This window comes from Bicyclus anynana, chromosome 9, assembly GCF_947172395.1.
Source record: "Bicyclus anynana chromosome 9, ilBicAnyn1.1, whole genome shotgun sequence".
Taxonomy (NCBI): domain Eukaryota; kingdom Metazoa; phylum Arthropoda; class Insecta; order Lepidoptera; family Nymphalidae; genus Bicyclus; species Bicyclus anynana.
In genome coordinates, this window is record NC_069091.1 from 4,306,520 (window position 1) to 4,332,223 (window position 25,704).

The following is a 25,704-nucleotide window of genomic DNA, read 5'->3' on the forward strand; positions in this document are numbered from 1 at the left end:
CGAATGTCGAACCTTGTCAAAAATACAACTCCAATTCTCAGTGCACAGATTAAATGAGAATATTATAGTTTCACTTTCACGGTTTGAATGTTTGAATCATGAATAGTGAATACCTTTGACTATTTAGACTATGGACCTGTTTCGCACCCAAATTCACCAACAAAGACGTCTGTCGTTTTTTGAGGGGGACGAGGTAAACTCACACATCGAAAATATTTAACACCATTAAATAAATTCTGTGTCCATACACTACACACAACTATAAATTTGACTCGCAATACAAACACGCGTAATTTTTACACAGCTAATAAACACATCGCTTAGACCTGCCTCATAACCGTTACCCCTCTGTCAAAGATCTAGAATCAATGATCTAACGCGTTTATAAAAACTGTTGCTATAGAATCGATGTTTCATTGTTGTAATCGTTTTCGTCGTGTAAAGAGCACCCTAAAAATGCCGGTTTGTGAAATTAAATGGCATAAAAAACGGCCAAAAACTCGTAGTTTAATTAAAGATGGAGTAACGTTTCATTTGAAAGTATTTAAACCTTAATTTTCAAATTTATAATAAAAAAACAATTTATAAAAATAATCGATTCTTTTGAAGAAACAGCCAAACAACAATCAGTAATCGAATATTCTATGTATTTAATCTGTGGATAATCTAAGCAATGTGTTTGTGTAAAAATTACGCGTGTGTGTATTGCGAGTCAAATTTATAGTTGTGTGTAGTCTAAGGACATAGAATATTTTAATGGTGTTAAATATTTTCGATGTGTGAGTTTACCTCGTCCCCCTCAAAAAACGACAGACAATAATTTTGTTCGTGAATTTGAGTGCGATACATCTCCATTTTTTAATTCCTCTATGACAAGTAATATATTCTTTGGGCCAACCCCATAGTGTGTATATCACCTTACCTTATTTTGTAGAACAGAGGTTCCCAAACTTTCAGTTACTCATAGACCACTTTCTAATTCAATTCAACTGGGTCTGGTGGAACCCCAACTAAATTTCTATGCAAAACTGACAAAAAAAGTGATTAGATTGGACACTTTATGGAAATTTTCCGTGCAGCTGGATCAACAGCCACCACGAAATAAGTTTAAGAATAATAATAAAATAATAATGAGAATTCATTACTTAATACTTGGTTAAATAATTAATTGATTGTGCTGTGAGTGACAAAAAGTAAAATTGTCCAAGGAAAAGTTATTTCAGCTAACTTTAATTTTAGATATCTACTCACAGCACAGGCAAGCAAGAAATTCACAAATTATTTTATTTAGAAAACTCCCCGTTCGGTTTTTCAAAACCAGATTTTATGTGGACCCCACTTACGAATCGTGAACCCCCATTTTTATGTCACGTCAACGTGGACCCCCGCCAAGTCTTCCGTAGACCACCTGGGGGTCCACTTGGAGTCCTGGTCTGGACTGGACTACTTTGAGAATCAATGTTCTAGAATGACATAACAAGTTAACCTAAAAATTATTTTCCAGTTTGCATCATAGAACAGGAGATCAAGTTATGTCTATTTAAATTAAAACAATATTATACTGCAAAATAAGAACGAATGTGTATATTCAATTAACGTTGATGTGATCATTTTACATATATATTAAGAAAAGATGTCGTCTCTTTTGCGTTCAACAAAATTAGTGCGATATTTCACTGGTGCGGCAAGAACACTGATATTAAACTCGGCTAAGACTGCAGATGCAAGTTTATTAATTAATCCAAGAGCTTTAAATGCTTCAAACAAGTAAGTTTCGCACAATATTTATTAGGAAAACATGGTAATAGGTCTAATACAAGTATAGACAAGAAAAATAACCTTAAGATTACAGAAAATTGGTAAAATGTTGCTGTAGATGTAAACTAGGTGTGTTAAATGTGTTATCGTATAAAAACTTTGTGGTTATATTTAAAATAAAATACTAAAACCACAAAGTCTTTTTATAAGTTATAGGATAAAAATGGTAGTAACTGAAAAGTATCTGCAAAATAGAAATTTATTTATGGAGTCCTGACCTGGTTGCAGCACCACTGATGATAAAATTAGTACATATTTTTGAAGTGTGTTTAACACTAATGGGAGTTATCCTAAACTAGCTGACTGCCACAAATTATTCAGTGTTGAAAACAACGTTAAATTATAATATGCATCCTCATGAATTACCTATGGTTTGTGCTCTAGCTTGGTGTGGGTTACAGATGCCATATGACATTCATAATACATACTACTATCGTGAATTGTGGCAAACTTGCAAGAGTTAAATGAACTGTCACCTGCACCTTGCTACAGAGCACGAAATATAGCTTGGCAAGTTCGTTGATGACCCTCCCATGAGGGCGACAGGAGGAAAGGACTGTGGGGGTCCGTAGTCGTGCGTGCGGGGCAGAGGGAGTGTTACAAACTAATTTTCTAAGCTATATAATGATGAAAATCACATAAAAATCTGTTGCTTAGATATAATAATATTTGCCATATTTTTTATAATATGACCAATATTCCCGTTCCCTTCCAACTAGTCGGGAAAGACTGTGCTAGGAGTGGGTACGACAATAGACCAACGGGGCGGGGATCGAACCACCACCCCTCAGTGATGAGTCCGACCGCTCTTACTGTTGAGCTATTGAGGCCATTTATTGCAATATTTGTGTTAATGCAATGTCAATCAATCTCCGGAGGAAACGACTATGTTAAGATTGGTATTTTAAAATGGTTTCCATTATAAAAATTATTATTTTTAATAACATTTGAAATGTTATTTCACTGTTACAGTGTGCTTATGCGAGATTACGCAACTAAGAAGAATGAGAACCTCGACCCACTGCTGCAGAAATTGGATTTGGAAGTCAGAAAGTTTGGGAGGATAGCTAAAAAAGACATTGACGAAGTGTTTGATGAGCTTCGGACTAACCATGACATTACAAGCTCACAGTCCTTGTTGGTTATACGGTGTTGTGGTAAGACACAATAATATTTATTATTTAAATCATATTATTAAATAAATATCCCACCAGTCAACAATAAACAACTACAAATCCCTGAAAATATTTAATGACTAATTAACACATTAATTTTAGAAAAGATTGTGAGGGTTGTCAGTTGTCCTGTTCTAGAGAAAAATTCTATAAATTCAAGTTTTTGACCATATTGATTAATTATTATAATTATTATCTTATGTGTTAGACATTGGTTTGAAGAATTTTGTGATTTTATAAAGCAAAAAGCTAGACAGTTTTTATAAACTTCTTTAATTCACACTGATATTCAGCAATCTGTGAAGGTGAACCTTCACTTCAATATTTGCAACTGCAAAAAGTCAAAAGCTGATTTTACATCATTTTTGGCAGTCAATTCCGAAATCGGTAGCTGAATATAGGAATTGGGTTGCAAATTTTAATCTGTGAATAGTGAAAACACAAATTAAGGTAGCAAGCAACTGTCTAGAATGTACACATTTTATAAATATATACACTTAAATATTTTAGGAGACCTTGTACCTGAAGAGTTACCAGAACAAAGGACTCTACTTGTTCAGAAAATTTGGAATGTGTTGACTGAGAGGGGCATACCCATGGATGTCTCCCATTACAATGCACTGCTTAGGGTTTATATTGAAAATGAACATCCATTCTCTCCTGCCCAGTTCCTTGAAGAAATGGAGAAGAAAGGACTGCAACCAAATAGGTACTGTATGGGTTAAATCACTGTTTGCTAATCACTAAAATTTTGAATATACACAGCTACTTGCAGCTGATAAAAGCAGTGCCAGTTTATCCCAGAGCAGAATGAAAAGCTGTTAAAAATAATAAAACAACTCGGAAAGAGATCAGCGAATCAACTATTATCAACTTAATCTGTCCAGTATTCCTTGTATGACCGGCAATGCCCACTAATCAGAAACGTAATGTAAACAGATCTTCCAGACACAGTCAAAAATCTGACATGCATAGGCGGAAATTAAAGGAATACTTTTTGAGACAGCCTGTGTAGCATTGCTACAGCAATACAATCATACAATAATTATGTTGTTTCTCTTACTACATGCTAATGATTGTTTTTTTTTTTCTTTTCTCTTTTTGTTTGATGTTTAATATTGTATATGTAATCATAACCAGTGCACAGTAAAACCAACTGTGGTTTGTGTACATGTATATTATATATTGTAGAATAATAAATAAATAAACGCGTCACCTCCTACGGCCTTCTAACCCACGCTTACTCCTTTCAGTGACCTTGCTTACAGCTCGATTAGAAGTAATATTTGCAATACCTTTTCGATTTGAAATAATACGAGTAGCAACTGAATGTAACTTCATTATGTATAGATTTGGATCCACAACACTTATTTTGTAAATTCAATGTTTTGCTTTATTAAATGCAGGGTCACATATCAAAGACTTGTGTGGCGGTACTGCCAAGAAGGCGATGTAGATGGAGCCACTAAAGTCCTAGAGAAGATGCGCGAACTGAACATGCCTGTCTCCGAACCAGTGCTCAATGCTCTCATAATGGGTCACGCATTTCATGGTGACACTGATGGCGCAAAGGCGGTATTAGATACAATGTCAGGAGCTGGTCTGAAACCTTCTAACCGCACATATGCCCTGCTAGCTTGTGGGTACGCAAAGCAAGGTGACATTGCTAATGTTGAAAATATTATCACAGCAACTAAGGAACAAGACATCCCCTTAACTGATAGGGTAAGTAAACATCATCATTATCCCATCATTAGGGTCTATGGGGCTGAGACCCACCACACTGCTATTAGAATCAAGGTTGAATAATCATTACTTTAGAAAAATTTTACACAATATCTATTCCATGTATTCAAATGTGTCATGTACAAAGTTTAATTAGATTTCAATTGTTTTAGGACTTACTAGATATAGTAGAACAACTGACTCTTGGTGGTAATGGGGACAAAGTTGAACAGATATTTCCTCATTTCCACAAATCAATGGGCTACAATCAAGAAGTATGCAATCTTATTTTCAAGTTACTAAACAAAGGCCATGAAGATATTGCTAAGAAATTAATGAAAACGATGCCGAAAACCGCTAACTATGAAGACACTATGTTCAAAGGGGCTTTCTATGTAAAACATTTGATAAAAGTAAAAAAATCAGCCGATGAGATAATTCAGTCTTGCAAGGATCTGCAAAACGAAAACCTTATACCAAATGCATGTTATATTGCAACAGAAGCTGCATTAGTCCAAGGGTGTACTGAATTAGCCTTAAAACTTTTCAAAGAACTTAAAACAAATGGTATGGAAATACGGCAACACTATTACTGGCCACTCTTGATACAAAAAGGCAAAGAAAAAGACGAGGAAGGTCTTATGCAAATTGTTCGAGACATGACCCAAGAAGGTTTAACACCAACTGGAGAAACCCTTAGGGATTACATTATTCCATACATGATTGACGCTGATACACCACAGAACATAATAACCAAACTGCAATTGGCAAATGTACCTACATTTCACAGTGCCAGAAATGTTATGATCGAACTTTTACAGGCTGGCGAAATACAAAAGGCTGCAAATATAGCATTCAATTATCGGCCCAGAGGGCAATATGCAGCAATAAAAGTGCCACTTTTGAATGCATTCAATAGAACTAAAGATATAAACTCGTTTATAAATATCCTACATGTAACAAGCAGTGGCCCTTCAACACCACAAGAAGATGTTGCAAATGACGATATCCAAAACGATAACAACAGTAATGCAAATGAAGTGGGTCGTATTCTAAAAAGTGGTGTCAAAGTTATTGCAAGGGACAACATGGTCGAGGCTCTGTTAACTAAAGCTTTATCAAAAGGACTAAGAATAAGTACAGCAGCCGCAGAAGGGATACAACAGTATCTTGGAAATAACATGACCACTAATATATCTGAGCTACTTGCGCAACTGACGTCGCCGGATTTGGAGGTTGCGCCATTAGGGAATTCACGACGTCCTCAAGGTGAGAGATCGGCAGCACAGTTGGAAAAATTACTAGAACAGGCGCAAGGCAAAGATAGTTATAACCTTAACAGGTTACGAAAGCAAGTGCTTCAAGCTTATATCAATGAAAATAATGTTGACAAAGTGAACAGTTTTGTGGAAGAATTGAAATCTCAGTCTGACTTTGAATTTACTGTGGCAACTCTTGCACAATTATTTGAATTCTACTGCAATAATGATTTAATTGATAAGGCAATGGAAACTAAAGCTCAGATAGCCGCCAAAGATCCTGAATTTACATTGAACAAGTACAAAACAGTTGTAATGGCGTATGCTTTGGTACGTGCGAGTAGATTCGACGAAGCCGTCCAGTTTCTGAAAGACAACAAAACTTCAAGCGAGTTTGAAAATTCGAATTTTTTGCTCAACTCTAAATCATGGCAAATGTTGAACTGTTTGGCTGAAATGAAGGATGAAACTAAAGTAAGTTCCTATTTTACCGTTATTAGTATAGTACAAGCAAACCTTCTACTTCAAACACCAACTGTCTACTGTCTTGAGCTTGTCTTGTCTGTAAACTTACCACTACAGCCAAAGAAATTTCTAGAACTATACCAGGTATCGACATCTTCCACAACTCCTATGTATTTAAAAATAAGTTGCATGACCATTTTATACTTAATAATAATTAAATTGTCTATATTATTTGTAAGATTTAGTTTATTGTTTTTCTTTTTGTTTTGTCTAGTTTACCTAATATTTTAATTTAATTTAATAATTGTATTTAATTAATTTGTTTTCCGTTTTATGCTATTGTTTCAAAATTGTATATGAGTTTATTAATTTATTAACTTTAACATTTAATCTTTCTTATATAAACTTGACATATAATTGGTCAAGTGTTGACATATAATTATATAAATGTTATGTGCGCGCATGTAAACATGCATATCAGAATTATTTCATGTGACATGTTTTATTTGATTTTTTATTGTTTAATTTTTAATTAAATAATTATTGTTATTTATTTATATAAATAAATAAATAAAGTCAAACAGACACCAAAAAGTTGACAAACTATAACAGATTAAGATTGCAGTCTTGTAATGTATAAAAATTATAATCCTTGCAGGTAAAAGAAATGACTGCAACACTTATCGAGAACAACTTCATTGAACCATCCAATGTAGTTCTGGGGCCGTGCATAAAGGTGTACCTCCTAAAGGATGACATTGATGGGGCTCTCAAGGAGTTTGAGCATTGCTGTCAACAATACCGCAGCACCCCATGGAAGGGCGAGCTGATGAAGTCTCTGATACTGAATGAGGATGCTACGAAATTGCAGTGGCTTGCAGATTTGAGTACACAGGTAATTTTTACTGTTTGGATTGAAGTTCTTTTATGTATTTTACAGTAGACTGAAGTGGTAGAAATTGTTTCGTATTGAAAACTTTGACTTTCGCCCGCGTGGAATTTAGTTTTTCACAAATCCTTCGGGAAACATGGATTTATTCGGGATAAAAAGTAGCCTATATGTTAATCCATGCTATCAATCAATACCAAATTTGGTTAAGTAGTCGAGGCGTGAAAGAGTAACAAACATTCATATCATTAAAATCATCAGATTTCGCAAATCTCGGGAAGCCATGGATTTTTTCGGGATAAAAAAGCCTATGTGTTAATCCAGAGTAAAATCCATTTCCATTCCAAATTTTAGCCTCTTCAGTAGTAGCGGCGTTAAAGAGTAACAAACATCCAAACAAACTTTCGCGTTTATAATATAGTAGGAGTAGGAAGTAGCATGTGTTTAAGAGGTAAATGACATTTGATTTTTTTTTTTGTTATTCATCTTTGAGTTTCTCCGACTAGCGAAGGTTAACTTCGTAAACTCTTCAGCTTATATTAAGGTCAGTTACGACACGACAAAAAGGTCTCCAGCCCAAAATTGTTTCGACTCTTTGATCCATCTTATCCATCTGTTTCAGTATTATATTGTTTGTTTAGTTACAAAATGGGGATGATGACTAGGTTTGAATATATTGATTTTTAAATAATAAATAAGATAATAAAATTTCAAAATCTATTAAAAATCTTTTATCGTAATTAGATAAAAGTTCATACAGTTTTAGCTTCCTTACATTAAATGTTACATTTTTTAATATATGAACTATAAACATAAACACACAAATAACAAAGATATTGGTAATTTTGTTTGAACGCTTATACAAATTAACTATCACTAAGTGCCTACGACGTCATTAGTTCGTGCCATTTTGTATGGGGCGTTTTTCAGGAATCCGCGGCAGCGCTGCAAATCTGACCCTTTGAATCCCTGTAGCTCCGAAAGTAATGATCGCAGATACCCTGTTACTTTAACAAAATTGCTTTACTATTAGCATACTCTTAATTTATATACAATTTAAAAAACAGTCATCATCCCTATTGTCTTTCATTGGTTTCAGATTCACGGGGAAGTCAATATTCTTCACGACCTCGTATTAGCATTCGTGGAGTGCGGCCGTCTGCGGCAAGCGCGCCGCATACTGGAGACGCCGGGGCTGCAGACCCGACACAAGCGCTTGACCGACGCCTGCGAGCGATATGTTGAGGTACCACCCATTTTTTTTTCAAGAATATTTGCCATACCTTTTAAATATGACCAATATTACCATTCCCCTCCAACTAGTCGGGAAAGACTGTATTAGGAGTAGGTAATCAACAAACAACAGGGCGGGGATCGACCCATCTCTCGGTGATGAGTCTGACCGCTCTTACCGTTGAGCTATTGAGGCTCAATCATTGTCAACCATTCGATGAGTAGCCTGCGTAGAGTGAGTGGAACCGGAGATCATAACCTCTCTTGCATTCTTCTCTCGGTTTTGACGACCTCTCTAACGCAGTTGATATAGTGTGCATAGGATGTCGAACAGTGTACATGGCGGCACCTAAACTGGGTCCTAACGGCCTCCCTGACGCAGTGGTATGCACGATGGATTTACAAGACGGAGGTCCTGGGTTCGATCCCCGGCTGGGCCGATTGAGGTTTTCTTAATTGGTCCAGGTCTAGCTGGTGGGAGGTTTCAGCCGTGGCTAGTTACCACCTTATCGGCAAAAACGTACGGCCAAGCGATTTACCATTCCGGTACTATGCCGCGTAGAAACCATTGGAGGTTTAAATAGATTATCCTCGTACTTCTTCAAAGTAAGCTGCTTCCATCACTACATTAACATATTTTCATTCATTATTAATAAAATAATTATTCAAAATGGCGGCATGGTGGCAACTTAAATATTGTTAAATATTTGCATTTATCAATTATTATTAACAAAAGTAATTTTGCATTGTTAAAGTTGTACAATAAAACTACTGTCATTATTATATTCAATATTGTAGTACACACAGAATCTTGTCCAATTAAATCAGCATTGTATTTATTTTATAATGTCGTTAGTTGATTATTATGATTGAATGTGACTTCCTACTTGAGATTTCGCTACACTCAAATAATGTAATAAAAACAAATTTTATTTGCCTCTTAACTTTTCTTGCTATATTTAAAAGCACTGCCTGCTCTATAGACATTTTTAACGTAATTAAAACAATAACTTCCAATCATCACACATTATTCTCCATAATCAGTTCTGTTACTTCTGTTGTATGTCAGGCTTCATTAGTGGCGTGCTACTCATAGATGCACAAACGCATTGCCTTGCCTAGGAATATTCCATTTGATAATCAGCATTATGAGTGACATAATCAACATTATGAGTGACATTATGTGTACCCTGATTAAAAACCTTGTGCCTGCCATTGGGCTTCATGACACTCATATTACTGATCATCAAAAATACCATGAAACCTATCTTGTCAAATTCCAGGAAGGCAAATCAGAATATCTGGAAGGACTTTTAGAAGCAACAAAAGAATTATCGCACATCGACCGCTCAAAAATATTCTATCATTTACTACTATCGTATTGCAAAGCTGACGAAACGGACAAAGCTCTAGGCCTTTGGACAGTTCTACAAGAAGAAAGCGAAGTGCCAAGCGACCAATTCTTAATACAACTAGGCAAACATTTGAAGTCAAAGAATAGAGAAGTCCCGTTCATTATACCAGAAGTGGAGGTATCGAAACCAGAGAAGCCTAAACAAATTGCAGTTCAACCGAAAAAAGTTGAACGAACAAAGGAACCAACAAAACCTCTGAAGAGAGATGTGTCGGCGGCAATAGAGAAACTCGTTCAAAACGGCAAAGCTTCGGAAGCGATGGATTATGCTTTGCAATCGATCGAAGGCGGTGTTTTCCCAAAGGCGAACGTACTCAAATATATGTTGAAAAGTTTAGCTGAACAAGGCAACATAGAAAAGATACAAGCTTTAGGTATGTGTTTGACTTTTTATTTTCTCTTAATTTTCAGTAAGTAGTCAATTATACATATCACTGCTGACTCGAAATCGTTATTTCGATTATTGAAACTAGCAGATGCCGGTGTCGGAAAAACGGGCTGACATCAGAAGCGGATTTATAGAATAAAACATAATTATTAAACAGGATCATATCAGGTGTCATAATTCCCGTTAAGAATTATACCAATAAACCAATGAATGGCAGATAAAAAACTTGAGTGAAGTCCGGGACTTGTGGCCATTGTATGTAGGGTTAAAGACGTCTTTTAAAACTTGTTGCCACTCCCTTTCTTCATTCTCCCCGCCTATACCAAAATAACCCATGGAGGATTATCCAACAAAACATGTGAACGTATCGAACGTCACAACAAGAATGACCTAATCGCCTATATAGCCAGCATTCGGTCTCTCACTACTCCCACCTAACTCACGGAACACTTCGTACTATCTCGACTTGTGACGACACAAGCCGACCGTTCTAATGAGTCACTCGCGCCGACGTGTGCATGACCAATATTCCTATTCTCCTCCAACTATTGTAATCGTTGGAGCATCGCTGAAAGGTTGCCTGTCTGCCGGTTTTCTACAGGATTTATTTAGAAGAGTGCGCCCAGGACCTTTTCGATCTAGTTTTTTTTTTTACCTTTTTACCTTAGAATTGCCAGGCATCGCAAAGGACTGCATCGATCCATACGTAGTTGATGTCCCTTGGACGTGTACGAAGCGTTTGGTCTCTTCGTTCCTGATCCGCACTGTGAAGTTATGGAATGCCCTTCCAGCTTCCGTTTTCACTACCACCTTCAACATATATCAATTTCAATAACAAATTCAATATATTCAAGTCAAGAGAGAATAGGTATCTTCTAGGCAAGCCATAGGCTGCTTTATGATGCAGCCTATGGTGGAAGCACATGGCTACAATTATAAAGACTATGTTAAGACTAGACATGTTATGTGCCTACAAAATCACCCTAAATAGTGAACTGAATTTTGATGCTCCTCTGATAAAATTTGTTTTATATAGTTTTTACACTTCTTGAAAACACAATTCGACATAGTAGACAATCATCATCATCATTATCAACTCAATGCTGAACTCGAGTCTCCTATAATAGCAAGATTAATTAAGATAAGATAAGCAGACTTCACACACGCAGAGAATCATCGCAAAAATTCTCTGGTACGCAGGTTTTTACACGATGTTTTCCCTTCACCGGTTGAGACACATGATATTTAATTTCTTAAAATGCACACAACTGAAAAGTTGGAGGTGCATGCCCCGGACCGGATTCAAACCCATCAAAAAAATTTAATAAAAGAAATCCAATTCATGTATTGCAGGTGTTCACCTAGACGATGTGAGTCGTCGCAATGTATCGTACGATGATAAGTTGACGCTCGCCCTGTTCGTGCGAGGCAAAGGTGCTCAACACATCGACGAATTACTGAGTGCAGTGGATACGGTTCAGAATAATGAAGAGCTTCTTACTGTTCTGAGGAAATTCCCACGGAGCACTGCCTTGGCTAAGGCGATACAAGATAAGGAATTGGCTAATAAATGTGAGTGTCACAATGATTATTTAATACGATAGATATGTTAAGGTGTGGGTAGGATAGAGGTAGGGGGGAGGAGATATGGTAGGGGTAGGGTAGTGTTGGGTAGGGATACGCTAGTAATGTTATAAAAAATGATGATAATAATTAGTCAAAATTAAAGTTACAAGGGTTCCTTGGTTCGAGAAGAGCCCACAACAAACTCAGCCAGGTTTTTCCTTTTTTAGTTTACCAACTCGATCATCTTTTCGTCGGTCCGTTGAGTTGGAGTTTCTCTGCGTGATCGAATCAGGAATGAGGAGATCCGCAGACGAACCAAAGTCACTGACATAGCTCAGCGAGTCGCGAAGCTGAAGTGGCAATGGGCGGGCCACATAGTTCGAAGAGCCGATGGACGTTGGGGCCCCAAGGTGCTGGAATGGCGACCCCGCACCGGAAAGCGCAGTGTTGGGCGACCCCCCACTAGGTGGACCGAGGATATTAAGCGGGTTGCAGGGAGCCGCTGGATGCTGGCGGCTCGAGATCGTTGTGCTTGGAGGTCCATGCAGGAGGCCTATGTCCAGCAGTGGACGTCTATCGGCTGATAAGAAGAAGAAGTTTACCAACATTTAACAATAGGTATATAAGTAGCCAGTCATGTATTACATTCCATCAATCGAACCACTACCTCACGGTGACGAGCCCGACCCCATTACCGTTAAGCTCCTCCTTGCATTGTATTCCTCATTACTGAGGGTCGTAACTTCTAACACAAGCTTGCTTCTAAATGATATTGCACCATGTGGCTCGGCTTCGCGACTTGCCTCGTGTACCTAGTGTCGAGAGTGGCGCGGATTTGGTCTGACCAACGCATCGGGCTTCGTCCTCAAGGTCTCTTTCTTTCCACTTTGCTAGTGAACACTAGTTTCTCTAAGTTATCTCCTCTCCTGGCAATGTACCATTGAGCTATGAGAGTTCTATTAAAATTTAGTAGTATAGCTAAACACAAACTTAGGAGTATAACAAAATTAAAAAGGAAAACTTAAAAGCATTATTTTTAATCATAAAAAAATCATTTCATCATCAGCGCCACCTATCGAAAAACTATCTTATTTGATTATTAACCAATAACACATTTCAAAAATTTACAAAAATTGATAAAAGGGTTTCAGAAATAGGAGTGTATGAAGACAGTATCACATAATTGTCTATACTAATATTGTAAAGAGGTAAAGTTTGTGAAATTATAGTGTAATCTCTAGATCTACTGAACATTTACATTTGTCAAAATTATATTACCAACATAAAGCCACGAAATTTCTGAGTGTCAAGGGCTATATTTTATCCCCTTACTAGCTGACGCCGCGCAGTTTTACCCGAGTGGTTCCCGTTCCCGTAGGAAAAGAGGGATAATATATAGCCTTCCTCGATAAATGGACTATCTAACACTGAAAGAATTTTTAAATCGGACCAGTAGTTCCTGAGATTAGCGCGTTCAATCAAACAAACAAACTCTTCAGCTTTATATATTAGTATATATATAGATTCCAATGCAGGTGAAATTGCGGGGTGTCTGCTAATTTTTTATATATTAAAATTATCTTCTTACAGGTGAAAAAGTTGCAGAATTAGCATCAGCAAAAGGCTACAGTTTACCTGCAAACTTACTATGGATGGAATATATGTTGGCGGACAAAAATGAAGAAGCCGATTCCCTATGGAAGAAATGCTTGCAAAATTCCAACGTCATTGTCTTCAGGAGACTCCTACAAGAGAGCCACTTGAGGAAGGACGCACAGAAAATTGAAAAATTAATTGAAATTTTACAATCAAACAAATCTATTTCCTCTGTGTCTATCGGCAACGCTTACTCGAGGTTGATAAATTTGTTTTTGGTCGAAAACAAGGTCAACGAGGCAAAAGAGGCGCTCGACCGTGCGTTCGAGAGCGGCATCAAAAGCGAAGACATAAACAAGAGCAGTTTAAAGAAGTTAAAAGAAAGCGTAGAAGCCAGCGGGAATAAGTTTGAATATACTGTATAAGTTACATTATGTATCGTAGAATGTGCACTTTTATATAGTATCTATGGTGATGTATGGCAGGATAATGTAGGCTCAAAAGGGCTAGAACTCCGAGCGGTAAAACCAGTTTATAAAGTGATATATGCGTGTCAATCTTCAGTTTAATGTGTCCTGTGAAACCGAACATTTATCATTATCCGTCTATTTTAACCACTACAGCGTCAGTAGACCTAACGTGCGACCAAACGATGTATCTCGTGAAAGGAAATAGACAAAAGTCAACCAATTATGGCGCTACCGGACATTACGCTATCTTTCATTACGTTGGTACCAAAGATACTGGGACTACACCGCCGCCATTTGTCGTAAGTTTCTCTTCACGAGACATGTCTTTGGTCACATGCCAGGCGTACTGGCCTCCCTACTTCCAGAAGAGGGGATATGGAGCTTAGACCCGCCACGCTACTTCAGTGCGTGTTGACGGGCATAAACCGAATAATGGGCAACAGAACACAACAAATGACCACAACAATTTAAGACCACATTTATTGATGCGTGATGTGTGTTATTCTGATATGTAAGTTATCTAACTGTAAAGTAACATCATTTGTTTAGTAATTCTGTACAGTTACGGTCAAAAAAAATATAATCGGATTACAAATGTTACCAACCTTAAAACAATCCAATTTGTCTATGATAAGTTAACATAACAATAATAATTAATTAATTACTTATCAACCGATCTTTACTTTTACATCAAATTTCTATTTTATTTTTTGTGTCATTGCCTCAATCATTTTCTTGGCATTTTTGTTAATTCAACCAAATAAAAAAACTTGTGATGACGTGATTTGTATGAGTATTTAGTGACTAGTCTTAATAAATTAATAGCTAATTACACCTTCATGAGTATTTCATTTATTAATTAACTTGACACTCCATCTTATTAATCCTTAAACCTAGCTACTTTAGGTATCTTTTTTTTAATATTTACAAGTTAACCCTTGACTACTATCTTACCAAGATCTTACCTGATGGTAAGTGATGACGCAATCTAAAATGGAAAAAGGCTAACTTGACCCAGCCAGACCGACAGACGGTATCTTGGATTGGACCCAAATACTGGAAAACATCCTCACTCATCACAAACATTTTCCAGTTGTGGGAATTGCAATAATAATTTTGTACTTTTTAACATCATTGGGTCAAATCCACAGTTTTGGATGCACAAGGTAGGTAAGTTTCCCTAAATAGAGTCCTGCAAAAAAATCGAATTAACTCTTGCTTAACCTCTACTTCACTGGTGCATCTTTACAGAACTATATTGAATAAAATGCATTCTACTATATACAATAAAATTCTAAAATGCAGTGCAGTAAATAAATCAATGTAAATAAAACGATAGTTACATGTACTTCCCAATTCCAACTATAGTATTTTCCCGCCAAAATCTTACGTTTAGTTTGAATAGATTATTATCTATGGTATGGAATAGATACATAAACAAAGAATATCACTAATACTACTCCAATAGTACTCCAAGGAGAAGAATTGAACCTACACGAAAAAGTTGGACATAGCAGCGACATTATTTCCGCATAAAAAATATTTTTTAATTAAAGTCAGCGGCAATTTTAAATGGAGGAAATAAATAACATATATTTAGTACCTACATAACTTGTGTACTTACTTTTTTTTATGGTGGTAGACTCCGTAGACTACATATTATAATATATAATTGTTACAATTGTCAGTTCCTTTTTTCAAAACCCTTATTTGAGGTATTCACTCTGTCTAAGTTAAAAGATTTGATATTCATCACACATCTAAAAAATAAGGTAAAAAGTTATGTGAAGGCACTTGTGACCCAGTAAATAAATTACCATTACTTCAAAATGTAACAATCCACTTCAGAGTATAATATCGAAATTACTATATGACCACAATTACATATTATATATAATAATTTATTAAAAATATATTTTCTCGATAATAATCTAAATTACAAAAGAATTCATAAAACGCTGATAAATTAATAACTTTTGTTAGGTCGTTTAATTTGACGAAACGGACGTGCAACCGCCATTGAATAAACGCTTTACTGTTGTCAAATAATACGTCATGGTGTAAATCTTTGAACAATAAAAGGTAAACGGTATTGAAATATTAGCGCAAAATGCCATACAACCATGGGGGTGAAACTTCCGCACAGTTCGCTTACGTAAAATATTTTGTATGAAGTGCTGTCTTCCAGCGCTCACGGTACAAAAACTTAAGCGAAGTTTTCTCAGGCACAATATAGATGGCACGCATGAAGCACATTATTTGATTAAAATCACTCCTGTTCAGTCTATGATAGTTTAAAAAAATATAGTTTCAAATATGACAGTTTAGCTGAATTGAATTTTTTCTGTTGTTGCTATAGTGATGTTTATGTTATGTCAATAAAAAGTCAGCACACAATCGGGATCAGAGTTTAATTTAAAACATGGTGACAGTAGTGAACGAAAAATATTAAAATAAGATGTAATCGGTACAAATAAGTGTTTCTAATGGGTATTACTTGTGGATTTGGTGTGCATAGTGAATAATTAACCATGGAACATGCTCGACCACCATCGGAATTATGCTCAGAAGGCGGCCCGGTGTGTCGCGAAACGGCGTGGCGAAAATGTCGCCAGCAATTTTACGAATTCTTAAAGGTGATCAGTGTGTAGATGTTATCGGTGGTTATTTATAATCATAAACGTCAATATTCATAGTTGGTGCACTAATGTTATCAGGCTGCTGAAGTGCATTAAGATATTTTCATAATCACAAAAGAAAAAATAAATCGTTGAATAATAAGAATCTTCTTTTCTTTCTTTGATTAAAAATCCTTGAATATTTGAAGGATTATTGCAATTTGTTTTCCTTATTTCTATATATTTATAAAATTTGGCTATTTTAAATATTTGGGAACATTAGTATTATATAGTGAAATAGGTGATTTTGTAAATATTATGTTTATGTTAAATTTTTTTCATTAATAATTCTTATATAAGAATTAAGGAAAACAAACAGCAATAGTCATACAAAAAAAGAGAGAACGCCATCTATGGATAGCCAATAAATCTAATTAGAATGCGCCATCTAGTGATCACGGTACATACCTTTTTTAACCGAAATGAGAGTTGCGTATCTATCTCAATATATAATGTATCATCTATGCATACAACTGTACTGCTATAAATATGTCATAGTCCTGCCCCTGATCCCCTGATCTGATATGAGTACCTATAGTATATATATATATAAATATAGTAGTTTATTTCCGCAACCGCAACCAACAAATGCATAATCTTCTATGTTCTAAAGTCTTTTGTAACAGAAGGTGGGAGAAGTAAAATAATACTTTCACTGTACACAAATTTATTCGATAACAATTTCAGCATAGCTTCCGCTATAATGTTAATATTACACGCTGATGGTAGTATAAGAATAAATCTGCCAAACAACCCTCTATTTTATAATATTTGCAAAGTTAGTGTTTACTGTTGGTAACACGAATATGTTAACAATACAAGTACGTTTTAATAATAGTTTCGGAGTATTATTATACAAACCAAACATTATAATTCTATCTAAAACACATTAATTAATTAGAGGAGATTTATAACAATCGTAAAAAAATATTAAAATATTGAAACACAAAGTTGAGAAATTAAATACAATATAAATCATAACGTGACGTCACGATTGTTAAGAGTAAAATAACCAATGATGAATTTATATTATGTAAAATAAATAATTATATTTATATAAATCATTAATAATAACCTCTACACTGTTCGGATTGATAATCATTGTTAATTAATTAAATTTAACTATAATAACCGGAAGTCATAAAAGTATGAAATGGAATGACGCTACTATACGTAGTGTTGCCAGTTGGATCTTATGAGAAGTTACCCGAAATATTAAAAAAAGTAACCTTTTTGTGTAAAAAGTAACCTTTTGACTACTACTACTCTTGCTTTTTGCGTTCCACAGCATGGCTAAACCACCATTTCAGCCTCTGGGATGTATTATTGGAAATAGATAGGCTACTCTAACTTTTTTCGGAACGCTTGTGATAGCGCCATCTACTGACTAGCTACGGTATTTTTAGTATAGTATCCATTATGTTATAAAAATAATAATGCATATTTTTTGTAAATGTGAGATTTTTGATTTTGTAATAGTTGAAGAAACCAATTGAGAAAAACAAAAAAAAAAGACAAAAAGTTTTCCATTGTCCGGGCTCGAACTCAGGATTATTAGATCGTACCTTTGTTATACACCACTAGGCCAAATGACTATATGGAACATTGTTGAAATTAATGTACGGTTACTGTCTATCTGTAATAATCCCTTTGCTTTAGAAATACAAACACATTCTTCCTTTTATTATCCTGAAATCTTAAATCTAGAATGTAGATGGCGCTGCTTCATAAAGATTTCACGTTCTTCTAAGTTCCCATGGCATGATCCATACGAAATAGGCGGGAAGCAGGTACTATTTGTAACACTTTGTACTGAACTTTCGGCTTCTTGGACTTTTATTTACGAGGTATCGCACGCCACGCCTAAATTGCCTATAAAAAACTCTTTGTCTTTGAGCGTGTCGCTTGACATGAGTCATGACGCTTAGGGCATAATTTCAGCGGCAAAATTTGTATGCAACTTGCAACTTTGTTGTAAGCTAATAGTTGAATTGAGACTATTTTATTTTAATTTGATGTGATTTTGATCGACTTTCACACAAGTTTCGAAGTGTAAACTAACTAAAAAATAGTAGTAAAATGTTCTACAACGTTGATTGTCTGAAAAAAGGTGGCAGATTCTATTTGTGTTGGTTGGCAGATTCATGGCCACTACGTTTTGAACAATTAACTCAACGAAGTAATCGCCTGCTGTTTCAAGATATTCGCAAAACATGGTAAGTACCACTGTAAAGTGCTATTTAGAGTAATTCTTTGTTTAGTTGATTTGATCATTTGATCATTTGGCACAATCGGATTACAATAAATTACCAATTTCTTCCAAGTTCTAACTCACCAGTTGGTAAGTTATAAGAAAATTATATTAATAAATAATTCACAACAAATGAAAAAATCCCTGTAAACTAAATTCAAGGGAATTTTGTGATCTATTATAGGTAGGTACTTACCTATTAATTTAACTATATCTCATTTTCTAGCAGTCGTACACACATCAGTATAAAATAACATAACACAAATAGGAAATTTAATATCCTTAACCCATATTCGGCTCACTGCTGAGCTGGAGTCTCCTCTCAGATTGAGAGAGGTTAGACCAACAGTCCACCACTCGGGTCAAATATAGTTTGGGAGAATTAAGAACATTCTCTGGTATGCAGGTTTCCTCACGATGTTTTTTTCGAGTGTATATGACCTCTGCCTCCGATTCTGGAGGATATGGGTTTGAGTCTGGTCCAGGGCATGCACATCCAACTTTTAAGTTGTGTGTATTTTAATAAATTAAATATCATGTGTCTCAAATGGTGAAAGAATTTAAAATAAGAGCCTGAATAATATTCAGGCTTTTTCTCTTGATTTTGAGTTGATCTATAATTTCATACACTTCTATTTTCAGTGATGAGTTGATGGAATTTATGTCGAGCGAGTCAGGTCGTCCAACAAAAAGATTCTCCCTACGCCTCAGCTCTCAACTCATGAGAGGCCTTGCACGTCTGTACAGAAAAAAAACTGATCTTTTTGTCCGTAAGTTTTTTTTTTTTATTCTTTACAAGTTAGCCCTTGACTACAATCTCACCTGATGGTAAGTGATGATGCAGTCTAAGATGGAAGCGGACTAACTTGTTAGGAGGAGGATGAAAATCCACACCCCTTTCGGTTTCTACACGGCATCGTACTGGAACCCTGAATTGCTTGGTGGTACGGCTTCGCCGGTAGGGTGGTAACTAGCCACGGCCGAAGCCTCCCACCAGCCAGACCTGGACAAATTAAGAAAATCTCAATCTGCCCAGCCGGGGATCAAATCCAGGACCTCCGTTTTGTAAATCCACCGGGCATACCACTGCGCCACAGAGGCCGTCAAAAAGTAAATGACAAATTGTACCTACTTATATTTTTATTAATTATTTATATTAATTATTAATCAATTAATTATTTTGTTATTATTTATTACTTATTTATTTATTTGGTTTTTTTTTATACACTTCTTGAAACCTCAGTAGCTCAACGGTTAGAGCGGTCGGGCTCATCACTGACGGGTGGTGGTTCGATCCCCGCCCCATTGGTCTATTGTCGTACCCACTCCTAGCACAGTCTTTCCCGACTAGTTGGAGGAGAATAGGAATATTGGTCATATTTAAAAAAAAAGATGTGACAAATATTCTTTTTAAAAAAAAGAAAAATATTTGTCTGCGTGGAATTAAATTTTTCCAAAAATCCCGCAAGAACCATGGATATATCCAGGATTAAAAGTAGCCTATGTGTTATACCCATTGAATTATTAAATACATAGTAATTCAATGGTTATGGTGCATAAATAATAAAAAAATATCTTTATTTAACAAAAATGGTTACAATACCAAGTAGTCGATTGTCTGTACAAAGCTACTGTTCCCTGGTATATAATTAAAAGAAAAAGGGCTTGAATAGTAGTATATGGCATCATCATCATCAACAACATCATTCAACTCATTGTTGAGCACGAGTCTCCTCTCAGAACGAGAGTAAATTAGGCAAGTCCATAATAGTGGCACAATGCAGATTGGCAGACTTGTCACACATAGAGAATTAAGAAAATTTTCATGTATACAGGTTTCCCCACAATGTTTTTCTTTCTCTGTTTGAGACGTGATATTTTTGGTGTTCTTAGTAGTATTTTTTGTTATTATTTGTATTGCAGGTGATGTTTGGAAGATTAACTACAGTTTTATAAATAGACATAAGTGAGTATTGTGACAAATTTTTAACTGACTTTAAAAAAAAGGAGGAGGTTATTAAGTCTATGCGGTTTTTTTATGTTTGTTACGTCATAACTTTGTCATTCATTACCCATTTTGGTTATTTCGTTAAAAAGAGTAGGTATATACTTCCAGATTGGTCCTATTTAATTTTTACGAAAATCGCTTCAGTAATTTTGTGTTTAAACCACATACAACATAATTGAAAATAGGGAACGAAATTGCCTATACTGTGGCGTCACTATGTAAAACGAAATAAAAATAAAATCCATGTGTCATTAAAATCGGTTCAGCCGTTTAGCAGTAGTTAATAGACAGTCCGACTTTTTCGACATTTGTAATAACATATCCTATGTTACTCGCTGATAATTTAGCTTTCCATTGATGAAAAAGTTTGAACTGTTTTAGTGGTTTAGGCGTGGAAAAGTAACAAACACACTATCAAACAAATATGACGATTTGAGCGTAGTTTCCGTTCCCGGGAATACAGGGATGAAATACAGCATGTGTTGCTCGCTGATTATGTAGCTTTCCATTGGTCAAAGATTTTTTCAATAATGATTTTGGTGTGAAAGCGGTATATAATGGTTATTTAATATTTCCAGGTCTCCAGAGGAGTCAAGGGAGGAAGATGAGGACGAACGTCCATTGGTTCAAAGAAGAAGGTCAGTCACAGTGCGAGATCAGCGGAGACGACTGATCTTCGAAGAAGTGCCTGAAGAAGAACACAATGTGGAACAACGGATTAGAGTAAGGCTCATCATTATCAGCCTATTTAAACAGTCCATTACAGGACCAGCTGGCCTATTCACTATTTTGGTCTTTAATATCAACCTATTAAAGTGAACATCAAATAATTGAGAAATTCCATCTACCTACATGACGTGATGTCCACCGGATGGGCACTAGATTATATTTGTTAAGTACCTACATAAAATCTCAATTTCCTATACGAGTATGTCAACTAGAATATGTCAAAGATAGTAAATCTGTTGGGCCTGTAGCTAAGTGGCATGTCGATTCTCTTTCTACAAACGCTAACGTTTTGAAAAGGAAAAAATAATATGGTAATGACAGATCCGATCGTTATCTTGATCACGAGACATTTTTTAATTTTCGAAGCATTTGCGATTGTAGAAAGAGAATCGACGAGCTATGTGGCTACAGACCCAGGAAGAGTGGATATGGAGTTAATGCCCGTCATGCTGCTCTAAAGCGGGTTGACGGGCAATAATTTTTTCTTAGAAGAAAATGCGTTAAATGCGTTTGCAACGGGTCGATCAGCAGGTATTACATGTACTGAGATAGTTGACAGTTGAAATTTTTACAGATGATGATTTCTGTTGCTGCTATAACAACAAATACTAAAAAAATTAATGAAATTATTATTTATTTATACAACAAACGTGATTTTTTTGCCGTTTTTATAAATGGTACGGAACCATTCGTTCGCGAGTCCGACTCGCACTTGACCAGGTTTTTTTTTTAAATAAAAACTAGATATTATCTTACAGACAGCAAACAACACCGTCGCTCGTGAAGAAGATATTACACTGCGAGAGCCTATCCCGCCTGAGATACAGATGATACAGGTAAATATGATGATAGTTTTAATATACAGGGTTTCCCGTATTTAATGGATAAACGAAAACGGTAGATACACCACATAATAGGCTACTCGCCTGCTGTACGAATCTCAGAAGATTTTTTGCATAATAGGCAGTTTATATGCCTAGAAACTCTAATCACATTTTTATTTGTGAAAATAATCTCGTAATTGTAATCATATCTTTATAAAACAAAATTGTATTTTTATCACGTCACCGCAAACGCCAATCATAAACTGTGACGTCATTCGCTACAAGGCATCGGTTTGTGATTGGCGCTTTCGCCGCAAGTAGGTATATTGACGGGACAGAATATAATATAGCTTATAATACTTCAATAATTCAGTTTAAACACCATTTAAAAAAGTGGCAAGTAGCCTATTATCTAAAATGTATTTGAATAGTTTCCAAAAAATTATATAACTTGGTCACCCTAAGACCAAGTTATATAATTTTTTCGGATTTTTAAAAATTTTCCATCTTGAATCAGTTTTTTCAATGCTGTAGCTGCTGTAATTAAGATTTTAAAGATCTAACTTTTGTAAAACATTACGGATTAAATTACCAATATATTATGATACTATTTTTATAAATACTGTTTCATTTGTTTTGTAGAAATAGCTTTAATTGCAATGATTTTTTTTTTAATTAAGATGACCTTATTGTCCTGTCAAGTTACGACAAGCTCCGCTTTGACTTTTAGTGTGAAAATTTGATCAAAATTGGTAAAACTAGTTTAGGAGTACGTCGAAAACAAACAACGTGACACGTAATTTATATTTATTAAGATATGATGTTTTTGGAGTTTAATCGATTTTTCATATATAGCCCCCGTGTATGAAAAAAATATGGGCAGTAAAATTCGATGAACGAATGACAGGGTTACGTTTTTGTGCGCAACCTATTCTGCGCACCTTTCCCTTATGCTGCCGCCAACAGCGTGCACACGCGTGTGGGCGCGCTAGGGCGCGCACGCCGCGGCCTGCTGCACCTCGGTTGCGCACCTTTCACTTTTCAGACGTTAGTATTGAGACCTACATAAACTCTATTCGTGCGTCTGAGCTGACACACATTTTTTTTTCAGGATGGATTTGGAGAAATGAACCTCAACCCTGTCGAGGTGATGTTGGCTATAGATGACGCACCGATGCAGACAAGCGTCCTCGTCCAGCCTCAAGACCAGTCTGCCGACAAATCCAGGGTCAACATTCACGAGACTTTGCAAATGGAGAGGATATCCGAACTCGATTTAACATTGTTCAGGAAGTGTAAGTATTACTTGATTACTCCACAGACAAGTTGCACGACAAATCGTCGACAAAAACCAAGATGTCGCGCAAATATTGATACTAGAAGATAATCATTATTCATAAATATTATTCATTATCAACACGAGACTCCTCACAGTATGAGTGGGTTTAGGTCAATAGTCTACCACACTGGCCCAATGCTGATTGGCAGACTTCACACACATAGAGAATTAAGGAAATTTTCAGTAATGCAGGTTTCCTCAAGATGTTATTTCTTCACCGTTCCAGACACGTGATATTTAATTTCTTAAAATGCATGCCCCGGACCAGATTCTAACCCAAACCCTCCGGAATCGAAGGTAGAGGTCATATCCACTGGGCTATCATGGCTGTATCACATATCCAGACTAGATGGCGCGTTTATAGAAGATGGTAATACATGAAGCCTTATTATAATAGTTACATTAAATACAACAAACTCAACTCTGAGGTCATGGGTTCGATCCTCTCGTTTCACTACGTATGGTTGACCTACTTCTAACGGTTATTAATGTGAAAATTTATCAATTAAAAAAAGAAATAACAACGCTGTTCGGCGTCATTAGCCTGGCTGAGGCTGATATTTCAAAAATATCAAACTGGATTTTATTTTTATGTCAAGAGTTTTTATTAATTTTGATTTTTTTTTTATATTACAGCCGCAGGTGAACCGTCTACGCTTATGGATATTGAAAGAGGTACCTAAAACTTTGATTTTTTTCTACTAATTTCTAAGTTATTTTTAGTTAGAATGGATTTTTTTCAATTTACTAATGTCATAATATAATAGAATATTTTTAATTTATGTTCAGTTGTAAATTTTACCATACTAATCCATGTTTTCCTACAGAGAGAGAGATCCTTGAAATATCCGAAATTCCGCAACCCGTTCCACCCGTTCCTGCTCCAGAAACGTTAGTTATTCCTTATAACGTTATTGGTAACCACAAACACTCCCACAATACGTTAGCAATTCCTTATAACGTGATTGGTAACCACAAACACTCCCACAATACGTTAGCAATTCCTTATAACGTTATTGGTAACCACAAACACTCCCACAATACGTTAGCAATTCCTTATAACGTTATTGGTAACCACAAACACTCCCACAATACATTAGCAATTCCTTATAACGTTATTGGTAACCACAAACACTCCCACAATACGTTAGCAATTCCTTATAACGTTATTGGTAACCACAAACACTCCCACAATACATTAGCAATTCCTTATAACGTTATTGGTAACCACAAACACTCCCACAATACGTTAGCAATTCCTTATAACGTTATTGGTAACCACAAACACTCCCACAATACGTTAGCAATTCCTTATAACGTAATTGGTAACCACAAACACTCCCACAATACGTTAGTAATTCCTTATAACGTTATTGGCAACCACAAACACTCCCACAATACGTTAGTAATTCCTTATAACGTTATTGGTAACCACAAACACTCCCACAACACGTTAGTAATTCCTTGTAACTTTATTGGTAACCACTAACACTCCCACAATACGTGTGTAATTCCTTATATTAACGTTTTTGGCAACCACAGACACTTCCACAATACGTTAGTAATTCCTTATGTCGTTATTGGTATCCACAAACACTCCCACAATACGTTAGTAATTCTTTATAACGTTATTGGTAACCACAAACACTCCCACAACACGTTAGTAATTCCTTGTAACTTTATTGGTAACCACTAACACTCCCACAATACGTGTGTAATTCCTTATATTAACGTTTTTGGCAACCACAGACACTTCCACAATACGTTAGTAATTCCTTATGTCGTTATTGGTATCCACAAACACTCCCACAATACGTTAGCAATTCCTTATAACGTTATTGGTAACCACAAACACTCCCACAATACGTTAGCAATTC

At 35.8% G+C, this 25,704-nt stretch overlaps 2 protein-coding genes across 2 annotated transcripts in view; both read left to right on the forward strand.

The window, feature by feature from the left end:
* Positions 1-1,470: 1,470 nt before the first annotated feature.
* Positions 1,471-14,836, forward strand: LOC112044573 (leucine-rich PPR motif-containing protein, mitochondrial). Its single transcript, XM_024080442.2, has 10 exons — positions 1,471-1,767; positions 2,791-2,975; positions 3,504-3,702; positions 4,400-4,718; positions 4,892-6,451; positions 7,101-7,337; positions 8,431-8,577; positions 9,848-10,352; positions 11,720-11,938; positions 13,523-14,836. The coding sequence occupies exons 1-10, from the start codon at positions 1,634-1,636 to the stop codon at positions 13,951-13,953; spliced, it is 3,936 nt and encodes a 1,311-aa protein (XP_023936210.1). The 5' UTR covers positions 1,471-1,633; the 3' UTR covers positions 13,954-14,836.
* A 3,019-nt stretch (positions 14,837-17,855) lies between these two features.
* LOC112044588 (uncharacterized) overlaps positions 17,856-25,704 on the forward strand; it is a 33,001-nt gene continuing 25,152 nt past the window's right edge. Inside the window, exons 1-8 of the mRNA XM_052883588.1 lie at positions 17,856-18,892; positions 19,570-19,697; positions 20,851-20,893; positions 21,514-21,658; positions 22,423-22,500; positions 23,600-23,783; positions 24,464-24,502; positions 24,655-24,718. Of these exons, the coding sequence (XP_052739548.1) occupies positions 18,756-18,892; positions 19,570-19,697; positions 20,851-20,893; positions 21,514-21,658; positions 22,423-22,500; positions 23,600-23,783; positions 24,464-24,502; positions 24,655-24,718 (818 nt within the window). The 5' untranslated portion in view covers positions 17,856-18,755. The remainder of the gene's footprint in view (positions 18,893-19,569; positions 19,698-20,850; positions 20,894-21,513; positions 21,659-22,422; positions 22,501-23,599; positions 23,784-24,463; positions 24,503-24,654; positions 24,719-25,704) is intronic.